At 42.7% G+C, this 12435-nt stretch overlaps 1 protein-coding gene across 10 annotated transcripts in view; it reads left to right on the top strand.

Moving 5' to 3' along the window:
• ULK4 (unc-51 like kinase 4) overlaps positions 1 to 12435 on the top strand; it is a 367782-nt gene that overhangs the window by 205725 nt on the left and 149622 nt on the right. For 9 of the 10 annotated variants that reach the window (XR_014792296.1, XR_014792295.1, XR_014792297.1 and 6 more), the window contains exon 32: positions 12142 to 12247. Coding sequence is in view for 7 of the 10 variants with exons in the window: in XM_084858057.1 (XP_084714183.1) it covers positions 12142 to 12247 (106 nt within the window). In the remaining 3 variants the exon portion in view is untranslated. Of the gene's footprint in view, positions 1 to 6274; positions 6459 to 12141; positions 12248 to 12435 lie in introns of those variants that run through there. The other variant, XM_084858062.1, reaches the window with a different exon arrangement.

The following is a 12435-nucleotide window of genomic DNA, read 5'->3' on the forward strand; positions in this document are numbered from 1 at the left end:
TTAATGTTTTATATTTTATATATTTTATAGATTCTTGGAGGATAAGCCTATCAATAGCTGCTGCTGCTATTATTATTATTATTATTATTATTATTCCCAGGCTTCAGTATCCTGCTGTCAGGATAACTAAGCATTAGCTCCAGAGGCAGCTTCCCCGCCCCCACCCCACCCCTCCATCAAGTGAAAAGATCCGAATTTAGATCAGGAATAAAATGACACAAAGGGTTAAAGACTTGCTATCCCCAGTACTGGGGTCCAGATTGGGGGTGTAGTGGATATTTATTTTTTAAAGCCTGCATGCTAGGGTTAACCATTTGACAAATATTGCATCTAGTTTGACCCGTAGAGCAGAGAAACAGTGAGTAGCTTATCAGGTTAAGCACACCCACCCCACCGTGCTTATTTTTTCTAAATTTCCCTCTCCTGAATCTCCCCTGAAGCAAATATTTATATTCAAAAATAAAGGCTGTGATCCATTCTGGCAAAGGCAAGGTTCCACATAGGGCACAGAAGAACCTCTTATTTTCCTCCCTACCCAGCCATTTGCGCACATGCTCTACAGAACACAAACAATTGCACAGAGTAAGGAGGTCCATAGATGTTTTCTTGCACTCATCCAGGTGTTACTCTCCTTACTATTGCCCCTACTTGCAAGTTAAGGGTTTTTAAACTTAAGGGTTTTTAATTATGTTTTACAATGTTAATGTGTTTTTACTGTTTAAGTTTTGTTTTGTGAACTGCCCAAAAAGCAGTTGGGCTATTGGGCAGTATGATGGATGGATGGATGGATGGATGGATGGATGGATGGATGGATGGATGGATGCTTGGTGCAACAAATAATACCAAATCCAATGTGCTGTGACCAGTATCATACAATGACTAAAGATGCAGTATTGCACTGTGTAAAGTACTGATACAGTTTACAGATGGAGCCAAACTGGCCACTTCAGTGGAACATGTATCTACCAAGGTACAACATGTTTTCTGTAATCTTTGTTTGAATGCTATCCAACCAGTTAAAGGGCAGGACTACATGTTTTATGCAACATGAGGCTGCCACCAAAAACAGTGTCCTTGCATGGCTTCTTCCCTGTATTTCTGTAACATGTAGGATTACTTACCCTTTACTGTAATGCTGTCATGTTGTACATTTCCCCACCCCACTTCTGGTAGAAGGGTCAGGTAAGTAATCCTTCACATGTCAGAGGAGTAAGAGAGAACTAGTAATGAGAATGCTGTTTTTGGCAGCAGCCCTGCATCACATACAAGATGGAGTTTCACTCTACCATTTTAATTAAAACATATTACATACACAGATCTAATTTTATCACTTTGCTATGAAATAAAGAATACAAGGAGTTATTTATTCACAGAGTAGCCACTCTCATCTTTAGACTGTGATGTTGGCCTCTAAGTGTTGGTAGGAATAAATTATACCAACTTCAGCATAAAGCTTTGCTTCTATTAAAACATCTGCTACAGACAGCCAATACAAACATTCATGCTTGTTTTATTACTTTCCACACAAATGATAAACTAAACAACTTTTAATAAATAAGATATGGCTATATTTTACAGTATATTTATTTATTGTAGAATTCATAAACTGCTCAACACCAAAAGATACGGGAGTGGTGTACAGCAAATTAAAATAAAGATTAAACAAATTAACAAGTTTGACAGTTTTTTAAAAATTACAATAAAAGGAGGAACATCAGTAAAACAGTGGCTAGAATTTATTCATTAGTCAGGAGATGCTTGCCTGAAAAGAAAAGTTTCTGAACGAATCTCCAACCCATGTGGTACCACCAGGCATATATCACTTCTGTATCACTGTATCTGTAGAAGTCAGTATGAAGGCATTTTTCCCTCTTTTACAGTAATTATCTTGTTTGCCAACAAAGGTCATGTAGAAGCTCAGAGGGAGAGAGAGAGATGCCCCAAGTAATTGCAATTTAGCCACTGTAATTTCATTAATTGGAATAAAATTACCGTGTGAAATGTCATAGCACTCAGTGACTTAGTTACATTACATATCTGAAATTAACCCTTACAGTGTTTTTGATCTGTCAGAGTAGTACAGTAAAACTACATGTATTATCTTAGAAGGTTAAATTGTTTCAAAACTTATAGTTTTGATGAATGCTAAAATCTGATACACTAAATGACTACATTGCAAGGTTCCTATGATATTTTATTTATCTCTTTGTGTCAGGCTAGTTTTAAACATTTCAGAATAATTTCTTCCATCATCTTGCATCACTTAACATGTACATTTAAAGTCCTGTGCTCTATAAAGAGTGTAGTAGTTTTGGTGGGTTCTTTTCTGTAAACTAGTCCTTTATTTTATTTTTATTTTCCTTGTTATGCCCTTGGTATTTCATAGCGGGCCTGTTTAAGCACTGAAGCAATTAGTTTTGAGAAGGCTGATTCTTCAGGGTCCAGTGCTTTCTTGCCTTTCATTTGCTGAAGCTGTACATTTTAATGAAGTTGTTTCATCTGTGTTGCCAAACACTAGAATTTTGCTGCTTCAGTTCTAATTATCTCTGTTGGCAAATGCTATGTTTTATTAAAGCTGTCAAGAGCACTGTTCATTAAATGTCCACAGTCTATGGTATCGTACACACAAATTAGATCAGCTTTGCTCATTGATAGATTGTGCAGAACTTAAATACTTTCTAAACAGCCCTTAGAAATCCATTGTAGCAGGCACCAGCAGATGAGGCATGCCTGTGGCTTCATGAAACTTAGGACGAACTCAGACATCTAGAAACTGATGTGGTAGTCCTCTCGTAGTACTATGCCATGTCAAATGTCATGTGGTGGTCCCATTTCCATTTATCCCAAGACTTTTTCTACTGATTGTGGGTTTCCCACAGGCAGCAGGTTGGCCACTGTGTGAACAGAATACTGGATGAGATGGACCCTTGCTCTGATCCAGTGTGGCTCTCATGTTCTTACAGTGCTCCGTTTAAATTTGCTCCATCAGTGCCTACTTATGTGTAGTAGGAACAATCTGCCATGGAGAGAAACATAATTTTATTCCACCACTGCACACCGAGGTATGTTTGTGGCAGTCAGGACTGATGCATTGAAAACCACTGCAAACAGTAGAAAAAGTCTAGTAGTAGTTCTGGTGGGTTCTTTTCTCTAAACTTGTCCTTTATTTTATTTTTATTTTCCTTGTTATGCCCTTGCAGTGTCCCGGTCATGTCCCGGTCATGATCCCCAGCAACTGGTATACATAACACATACTGCCTATGATAGTGGAGGTAGCATATAGCCATCAGGACTAATAGCCATTGATAACTTTATCCTGCATGAATATGCACCTTGAGGTTGAGCTGTTAATGTAATCTTAATATTAACAGCTGCATCTATGCAACATTATTTCATTAGACAGTTGTATAATTGGTGATTTCTGGTCATAAAATACGGTTTCATTAAATGCTGTTAACCTTGTGAAAGAATTATAATGTTGCACATATTTTTCTGCCTTATACATATATTTTAAAATCCTGGAATTTTATTATAGTTTTTTTAACATAAAATATATGGTGCATTGAACACAAACTGACAGATTTAGTAAGCTGAATGGAAAGTATTTGATGCATCATCATTTCTCACCTTTAGCTCAGTGAAAGTTCTGCTACCTTTCAATTTGTATTTGACATAGGCCATGGTTTCTTAAAGTAGTTAGTTTTATTGTGGCTAGCATGCTTTTGCCTCCATATTTATTAATGAGTTTGAGCTCCAAGCATGTATTTAGAGTTGGAGTACTTAGCAACTATGAATCACCTTGATTTGAACATGTTGCTGCTTGGAACTGGCAACAAACAGAGGGGTATCAAATCTGACAATTGTTGGACACACAGATTTGCCCACTAATTCTACATCCAGATCTGTTTTTTTGGCTTGAAGCATTGCACATACACCCAGAGCACTGATCTCCTCTTATTCTATTTATAAAGGGGGGAGGTGTTATCTCAGCATAGACAAGTTATGCCATATTCCATTGTTGGGAGGCTCAGTGTAGAGGCATATCTCCGTAGACTTTCTCTTCAGAACAACCAGAGAGTGGACATTCCCACTCCTTGTTGCCTTAGGTGAATGGTTATCCATTTTGGAAGCATCTTGAAATACTTCTGTTTTACAATTAAAAAGTTGGCTTTCAGAAACAGGGCTGAAGACAGAGAGGCATGATTCCCCTTTGCTTTTTTTTTTTTTTATACCAGTTATGCCCCAGTACTTCAACCCAAAGAGCTTCCAAAGTGGCTTACAAATAAGAATAAATCAATATATAAATAAATATAAAGTACAGCAAAAAGACAAAGCAGCAGCAATGAAAAAATTAAAACAGGACTAAAAGACTAAAACTAAAATGTCAGGGTGAATGCAGTGTTTTTCACCTGGCACTAAAAAGTCATCAAACTCTGTACCAGGCAAGCCTCCCCAAGGAAGGTATTGTAGAGGTTAGAGAGCCATAACTGAAATGCTCTGACTCTGGTCACCACCCATCTCACCTCTGAAGGCAGCCCCCCCTCCCCCCCGATACTGCCTTAATGTTCAGGTAGAGTCTTGTGGGAAACTTAAGTTACTCAGTTCCAAAACTGTTTAGGGCTTTAAAGGTCATTGTAGTCTAAATGGGTTGTTACCAGGGCATAGATAGGTGTGGCCAGACTTTCTCTTGTGCATGTAAACAGTACATCAGGTGAGTCTTATGCACCACGTAGTGGTCAAAGGCAAAATCGCTGCGCCAATTAAGTCTTTTAGGGCGCAATCCTACTCAGATAGGCGGCCGCCTCCAAACTTGGAGGCGACTGCCTATCCAGTGCAGGGCAGGAGAAGCACGGAGGGGATCGTTCCCTCTGCGCTTCTCCTGCCCTGCATTTTCAGCTAGACAGACGATTGTGGCTGTCTAGCTGTGGGAGGGCTGAGAGGGGGAGGAGGCTGCTGTATGACAAATTGTATGTGTCGTACAGGCATTTCTACCCTCCCCACCCCAGAATGCCCCTTTTCGGCCTCTCCGCGCTCCTCTTGCAAGTGCAGAGCACGGGGCTGCCTCCGAGGCAGTGCAGAAGTGGGGGGAGGTTGGTTCTCCGGGTGTCGACCTCAGAGGGTGGGCTCCTAGGTTGGTTCCCGGAAAACCAGATATCCTATGGTTGTCTAGCCACTGTCTAGTGGCCATAGGATTGCTCCCTAAACTGTCTTTCCCGCCTTTGAAGCTCAGTTTTGCGATTTTGCGTCACTGAAGCGGTTGTGGATTTGCCTCTCTATGTTCTTCTGACTCAGGCTTGGTGTTTTTTTTTTCATTTTCTCCCTAACTTTTGCATGTCCATGTGTTATTGTCTGTTCTCTTTTCCTCCCTTCCCAATCTTTTTTCCTCTCATGGAAAACAGTAAAAACGCACGCACACACGCACACACACACTGCAGCTTCTCCGTTCTTGTCAGCTACCTTTGTCATTATCTCAACTGCCCCCCCCCAATTTGGCCAGCCTTTTCCCCCTTGTGCCTTTGGCTGTGCCGCTTGCTATGGGGAATGCCAAAGGAAAGTCTTAATCTGCCTGCAAATCTCCTCATAAACCTTGCCCAGCAGTCTCCTCGGGCTCTTCACAAGCCACCTCTGCGTGGCCTCTGTGAGCGACAGAAAGGCAATAATGGCAGCCATTACTGACCCTCCTCCCATTCACACTAAAGCAGCTTGTCCGTCTATAGTTTATGAAAAAGCAAGCCTTTCCATCACATTCTCCACCTTTGTGAGTTTTCCTCAGCTGGGCTCAGAGCAAGATCGAGTGCTTGCAGCAGCATATCCCTGGCTGGTATGGATGTTGGGAGTTTGGGAGGAGGAGGAAGAAGAAGAGGACAAGGAGTGGGGAGCCTGGCCTTACACAGGAGCCCAGCTTTTGCTACTCCGTCTCCCAGGTGGTTGGCCAGAAGGAGCCTTTGGGCAGATGAAGATCTCTAATGGCAAAGAGGCAGACTTGGCTGGGAGTTTGGGCAGTCTGTTTTCAATGCAGTCTTCCTCAGCGGAGTTCCAGGGGTTCCCAGACTGCTCTGTGGGAACAGAGGCATCATCTTCCAGGCCTACTACTTTTTCCCACAAAAACCCTGTCAATCCCCTACAATTAGGTAGCAATCTGGGGGGATTCAGTTTCTCTGGAAATTCCACCTTCTCTACTACAGCGCTTGAAGGAGGCTTTATTAGCTGACCTGGCTAACGATGCCTTGGTTCATTCTCAGCCTTTAACCCTTTCTGTGTCTGCTATATCTAGAAATGCTGCGCAGCCCTCTGGCTCTCTCCTAATGTCACCGCAGCCTCCGCAGGTTCCTTCAGCTCCAGCTCGAGGCAGTTCATATAGCTCCAGATCCTCATGACATGCCTAGGAGGAGGTTAAAAAGAAAATGTCCAACCCAAATCTGGATTCTCCTAACCCAGATGAGAATGATGAGGACTTAATTGTCCTGGATGAAGAGGAGTGAACTGGTGAGTCCAACCTTGAGGGACCTGATTCCTGTCACCTATTTCAGGACTCATATTCTGTTCCCCTGCTATGTAAATCTATGGCAGGGGAAGATAATATGCAGCCTTAGATGTGATTCCTTCAGATGGAGCTCCTCAAATCAACCCTGTACTTCTAGGATAGCAGCTGTCTGTCCTGATCCTCAGCCCAAGACCAAAGTGGTGAAGCTACCTGCTCTTATCCCAAAAGTGATTAGAGGTGAGTTGAATTCTGCTTTGCAGCACAAGAAATCAGTAACTAATGCTAACAAACATTATGTTTTAGAGCAGCTTATTATGGATTAAATTAAAGTTCTGCTTATTGATGCGCTCATGGTGGCTCTGGTGAATCATGCTCTTCACCTGAAAGATACCAATGCACAGCTCAAGGAATTGGTTGAGTGCAAGCTGGATACTGGTTGAAGAAGGCCTATGAAGCAGCATCCCTGTCTATTCGGGTGGCAACTTCAGTGTCAGTTTTTGCTAGACCTTCTCTCCTGCGCTTGGAAAATGTGTTGAACGGGGCACTTCATGATTCAGCCAGATTATGTAAGACCCTTCTCAAGGTCTCTAGAGCAGTAGCTTTTATTGCTGGTGCTTCTCTGGATGTGGCTCAGTTCTCTGCTAGATACCTATCAGCTGATATGTTTGCCAGGAGACTCCTTTGGTAACTCCTTCATCTGTTACCGCTGATTCTGGATGGAGCCTCTTCTGTCCATCAAAGAAGCTTTTTGCCTAGGAGACTTCATGACTTCAGTGGACCTCAGAGAAGCTTATCTCCACATTCCTATCTTCCTCAACCGTCAGTGCTACCTCCATTTTGCCTTCGAAGGGTCCCATTTTCCATACAGAGCCATGCCTTTTGGCCTAGCTTGGGGTCCAGGGTATTTACAAAGAACACGGTCACTTTGGTGGCACATCTTCACATGCAAGGGATCTCAGTATACCCTTACCTCAATGCTCTCTCATCCATTCAGCCTCTCGGCATCAGGCAATGGATGACCTTCAAGTCACTCTGACATATCTCAGGCGCTTCAGTTTTCTGGTCAACGATCAAAGAGTCATCTGCTCCCCTCATGGAATACTCCACCTGGGGGCCTTAATAGACATGCAAGTAGGAATCATGACTGCCTCTCCAGAGGTTCTCCAAAATTCAAGCTTCAGTCAAATTGATTTGCTTCAAGAAGTCAGCTGACCTCATGCTTCTAACAAAGGTTTGGGGCCTCATGGTGTCAACATTCCAGGTAACTCCTTGGGCAAGACTTCATTCTCGTTCCTTACAATGGGGCCTGCTTCCTTTCCAAAATGACATAGCTTCAAGATGTCACTTGAACATTCATCTGTCCAGGACTGTTTGAGCCTCCTTCTGCTGGTGGCTCCTCCATCCTGTTCTGGAGAGAGGGGTCCTCCTCCAGGATTCCCCCAAAACAATGATTACATCAGAACCAGCCTTTCTGGTTGGGGAGCTCTGTGCAAGGGGAGGATGGTTCAAGGAACCTGGTCCTCGGGGGAGTCGCAGCTTCCTATCAACCTACTAGAACTCCAGGCAGCCAGGCTAGTGGTTCAACACTTCAGGCAAGTACTTCCTCTCAGATCAGTCTTCATCCAGGCAGACAGTGGTACAGCCAAAGGCACACATTGACCATCAGGGAGGAATCAAGTCTCCAGACCTCTTGGCGGAGGCAGACTCCCTCTTTCTTTGGGTGGAACATCACCTAGAATCCCTCTCTGCAGAATACCTAAGCAGGAGACAGAATAGTCAGGCTGACTGGCTAAGCAGGAAATGGCTAAACCAAGGAGAATGGATGCTTCACCCAGAAGTCTTTGAAGAGATAGTCTCCTGTTTCAGGAGAGTCCAGGTGTTCCTGTTTGCATCAGAAGCCGATCACCAGGCCAGCAGATTCTTCTATTATGCATCTCCAATAGCAGAGATGATGGACGTCCTGTCTTCTCCATGGCCAACTGGGCTTTTATACACTTTTCTGCCATTCTCTCTTCTCTCCAGGGTTCTGTGGAGGTGAAGGAAGAAAAGGCGAGACTCATTCTAGTGGCTTCCTTTTTTGGAGACCCTGGTTTCCTGACCTGATTGATCTGGCAGTGGCTCCTCCTTGGCCCCTCCCTCTGCAGGAAGACTGTTATCTCAAGGCCATCTCCTTCACCCAAACCCTGTGTGGCTTCAGCTACATGTCTGGAAATTGAACAGAAATGTTTCACCAAAGTAGACCTCTCCCCCGTGGTAATCGAGACTATATTAGCCTCTAGGAGACCATCTGTCCACAAAATTTACCAGAGTACATGAAAGATATTCTCCACTTGGTGTACTAGGAAAAGGATTTGGGGCTCAAAAAGCCAGAATCTCAGACCTTTTAGCATTTCTGCAAGATGGTTTGACTATGGATCTCAAGCCTAATATGCTTAAGCATCAGGCTTTCATGCTATCTACGCTTTTGTAAAAAACAAACAAACACCCAGATAGGTCCATGAGCTCTCATCCTTTTCTTAAACAGTTCCTGTGCAGAGCTTTTTCAAAGTCACCTCCAGTTCAACATCGTTTCACTTTCTGGGATCTCCATAAAGTACTTTCAGCACTTCAGATGCCACCCTTCAAGCACCTGAAATCAGTATTGCTCTGACTGCTCTCTTTCAAGGTTTTATTCTTGGTGGTCATAACATCAGCCAGAAGGATCTCTGAACTTAATGCCCTCTCTGTGGATAAACACCTACATGGATTCCATAAAGATAGAGTGGTGCTCCGTCCTAACCCCTTCTTCCCTCCTAAGATCCTGTCTCCTTTTCATTGTTAATAATTGTCCACTTTTTGTCCTTCCCCTGTGCACCCGTCAGAAAAGAAATGGCATTCCCTTGTTGTCAGTAGGACCCTGAAAGCCTATATCCGCAGAACCAAAACTTTTCGGCAGTCAGATTCTCTGTTTGTGTCATTCCATCCTGCTTCCTTGGGACAGAAGGTTTCTAATGCCACTCTGAGTAGGTGGCTAAAGGCATGTATTTCCCTAGCCTATTCCTGCTTGAAGTTGTCTCCACCTACCACAATTTTTGCCCATTCTACAAGAGCAGCCACAACATTGGCAGCTTTTTTCCTCAATGCTCTGCTGCCTTGATTTGTAGGGCAGCTGCATGGGCAAATCGTAGCTCCTTTGTTAAACATTACAAGATTGACTTATATGCCTCTGCCAAGGCAGGCTTTGGAAGGCGTGTCTTGCAGCACGTCCTTCCCAGTCATTAAGCAGCTACTACTTCATTGAATCCCACCCTACATGGGTCAAGCTTTGGCATTTCCCACCTGATGGACTGTTTACATGCACAAGAGAAAAGACTGTTGGTCACTTACCCGTAAAAGGGATTTCTTTGTGCATGTAAAGCAGTACATCAGGGCCACACCCTAGATTCGGATTCTGTTATGGCTGTTTCTGCTGGTAGGGATTAATTTTCTTTCTTTTTTGTCACACTTGGTTTCTTTCCAAGCCCTGTCTGAAGAGAATGTGAGATGTCCTGCCTTCCTTGTTTGTGTTTCACTGTGCTCACTGATCCTAGTACTTCCTGAGCTTGTCATTGGAAACTGAGCTTCAAAGGCAGGAAAGACAGTTAAAAGATTAATTGGAGCAGCAATTTTGCCATTGACAAAATTGGGCACATAAGACCCACCTGATGTACTGTTTTACATGCCCAAAGAAATCCCTTTTATGGGTAAGTGACCAATGTTATTACCTTTGTCCAATAGGGGCCACAGCAGGTGCATCAACCCAAGTTGGTGAAAGGTACTTTGTGTCATAAATGCCACTTGGGCCTCTTAAGAACAAGGCTATATCTAATAGCACTCCCAGGGTTGGATCCAGGATCTGCTTTCCATTGACAGAAGGGCTCCACTGATGGAACGTGCCCCTACCTGATTTTCAGTGGTCCCCAACACACCACAGCTTATTCAGCAGCATCTGCTGGCCTTCTGTGTAACATTTGCAGGGGGCTGGAGGAGCTGCCCTAGGGAGAACCGGGTGGAGAAACCTGCTTCTGCCAGCTCAGTTGCATGCACCCAAATCTGAGTCCAGCCCCCAGACTGTAAGCCTGACCCTTTAGGGGGAATGCAACTGTATCTAGAACAGGCTGACCACCATCTCCCAAGTCAGATGAGCAGTACTACAGCAACAGTACCTTCCTCTTTGTATTATCCTTAGATCTCTTCTTGTGTCACAGTTCCCCTCCCCCACAATTGAGTTAATACAATAATCTGTCTTTATTAATTTGTAACTGTAAAACTCTGTAACATCTCATGTGTTGCATTTTGTTGTAAGAAATAACCTACAATTATAGCATATATTCATATATCCAGGCATGAAGCAGCTACTTTATCTGGTAAGAATCATTGGGAAAATGTATTTGGCACAACACTTTAGTCCTCATACATGTAACTGAACTTAATGCATATCCTTCCCCATCTCCTCCTGTTTTCCCCGTGTCAAATTTTTAGACTGTAAATTCCTTGAGGCAAAATCTGTTGTCTTTTAAAGTGCCGTGTTTATGATACTATTTCAGTAAATTGTCATAATCATCATGTGATCTTGTGACTGGTATACTTCAGAATATCAGCAAACTTTGTTTAACTGTAAAGTGATTCTCTTGCATGGTTGTTGTTGTTGTTGTTTTCCTGCTAACATGCTAGGGAACTGGGACAAACAAGAGTCTAGGATGCACATTTGAACCTAGAAAGTGGGGTGGCTCTCCAAGGCCCCATCAATAGCCTCTCCTCCCATGGGGGTGCTCAGGAAATCACTGGGAAGTGGGCTTTGAAGAGCAGAATAAATATAGTCCCCTGAAGGGATTTAGGAAAAGCTGTGAGGTGCGTAGATGCTGTTGCTCCTCTTGTAACCTCAGCAGTTTCCCAGTATTCCCCCTCCTTTTTTTCCTCGAGGCAAGAGAGGTGATTGTAGATTGCCAGGTCTTAGTATCCAGGCACAGAGCATTTGCTTCATCAATTAAGAATCACAGAGTAAATGTCAGATATGTTTTCAGAATTGAAGGCAAGGTGAGGGAGTCCATCATTAGTAGCAGATTTCGAACTATCTTTAAAAGGAAGTACATTTCCAATTTTTAGTTTATTGTATTCTACTATCATATTGAGGCACCATTTAGATTACTTACTTGGGCACAAAACTTTCTTGGGCTGTTTCTGTATATTTTGTTTCTTTATCTTTGTTACACACACAGAAAATAAGTGTTATTCAATGGATACTGATGAAGGATACTATATCAGATTAAATCCACATATCTCATTCATTCAGTTCATTAATGACAATAGCTAGTGTTTAGATCTTGGAATGTACATCAGCACTGTTTGTAGGACTGTAGCTTTGAAAGTACAGTTATTTGTTCTTATATTGTAATAGGCACAGTAAAATGGTTAATCAATAACAGAAGAACAATTCCTACTCATGTAGACATTAATTTTTATCCTGCTCTTACATGAGTCTCCTACTGGTCTCCCATTGAGGGAACTGATCGAATTCACAATGCTGTTCTGCAGCATTGGTTGCTCCTAGACCATTCATTGGGTCTACCTGTCAAAATGAGTGAATCTACTGTACACATAGAAATAAAATTCTTACACAGCTGTATTTTTGGTTACAGGAGCACCAGGGTACACTGCTGGGAAACACAACGCAGACTGCAGTTGCAATCCTAAATAACCTAGTTTCCTATAAAAATACAAATATGGCATTACTTTATGAACAAGGTATGTATTTCTAATGTCTGTTATTCACTGTACACTTATTGCATACAAAGATGTGGCAGCAGGTTTCTTCAGAAACAGTTCGCAGACTATTTCAAAGCAAGTTTCTTAGGAGGATCAACAACTTTTAGTATGGCTCAAATCAGGCTTCAGCAATTCTGCTTGCCAAGCATAGCAAACAGCTGGCCTTT

Source organism: Heloderma suspectum, chromosome 5, assembly GCF_057233095.1.
Source record: "Heloderma suspectum isolate Gila_16-S chromosome 5, 16-S_ref, whole genome shotgun sequence".
Taxonomy (NCBI): domain Eukaryota; kingdom Metazoa; phylum Chordata; class Lepidosauria; order Squamata; family Helodermatidae; genus Heloderma; species Heloderma suspectum.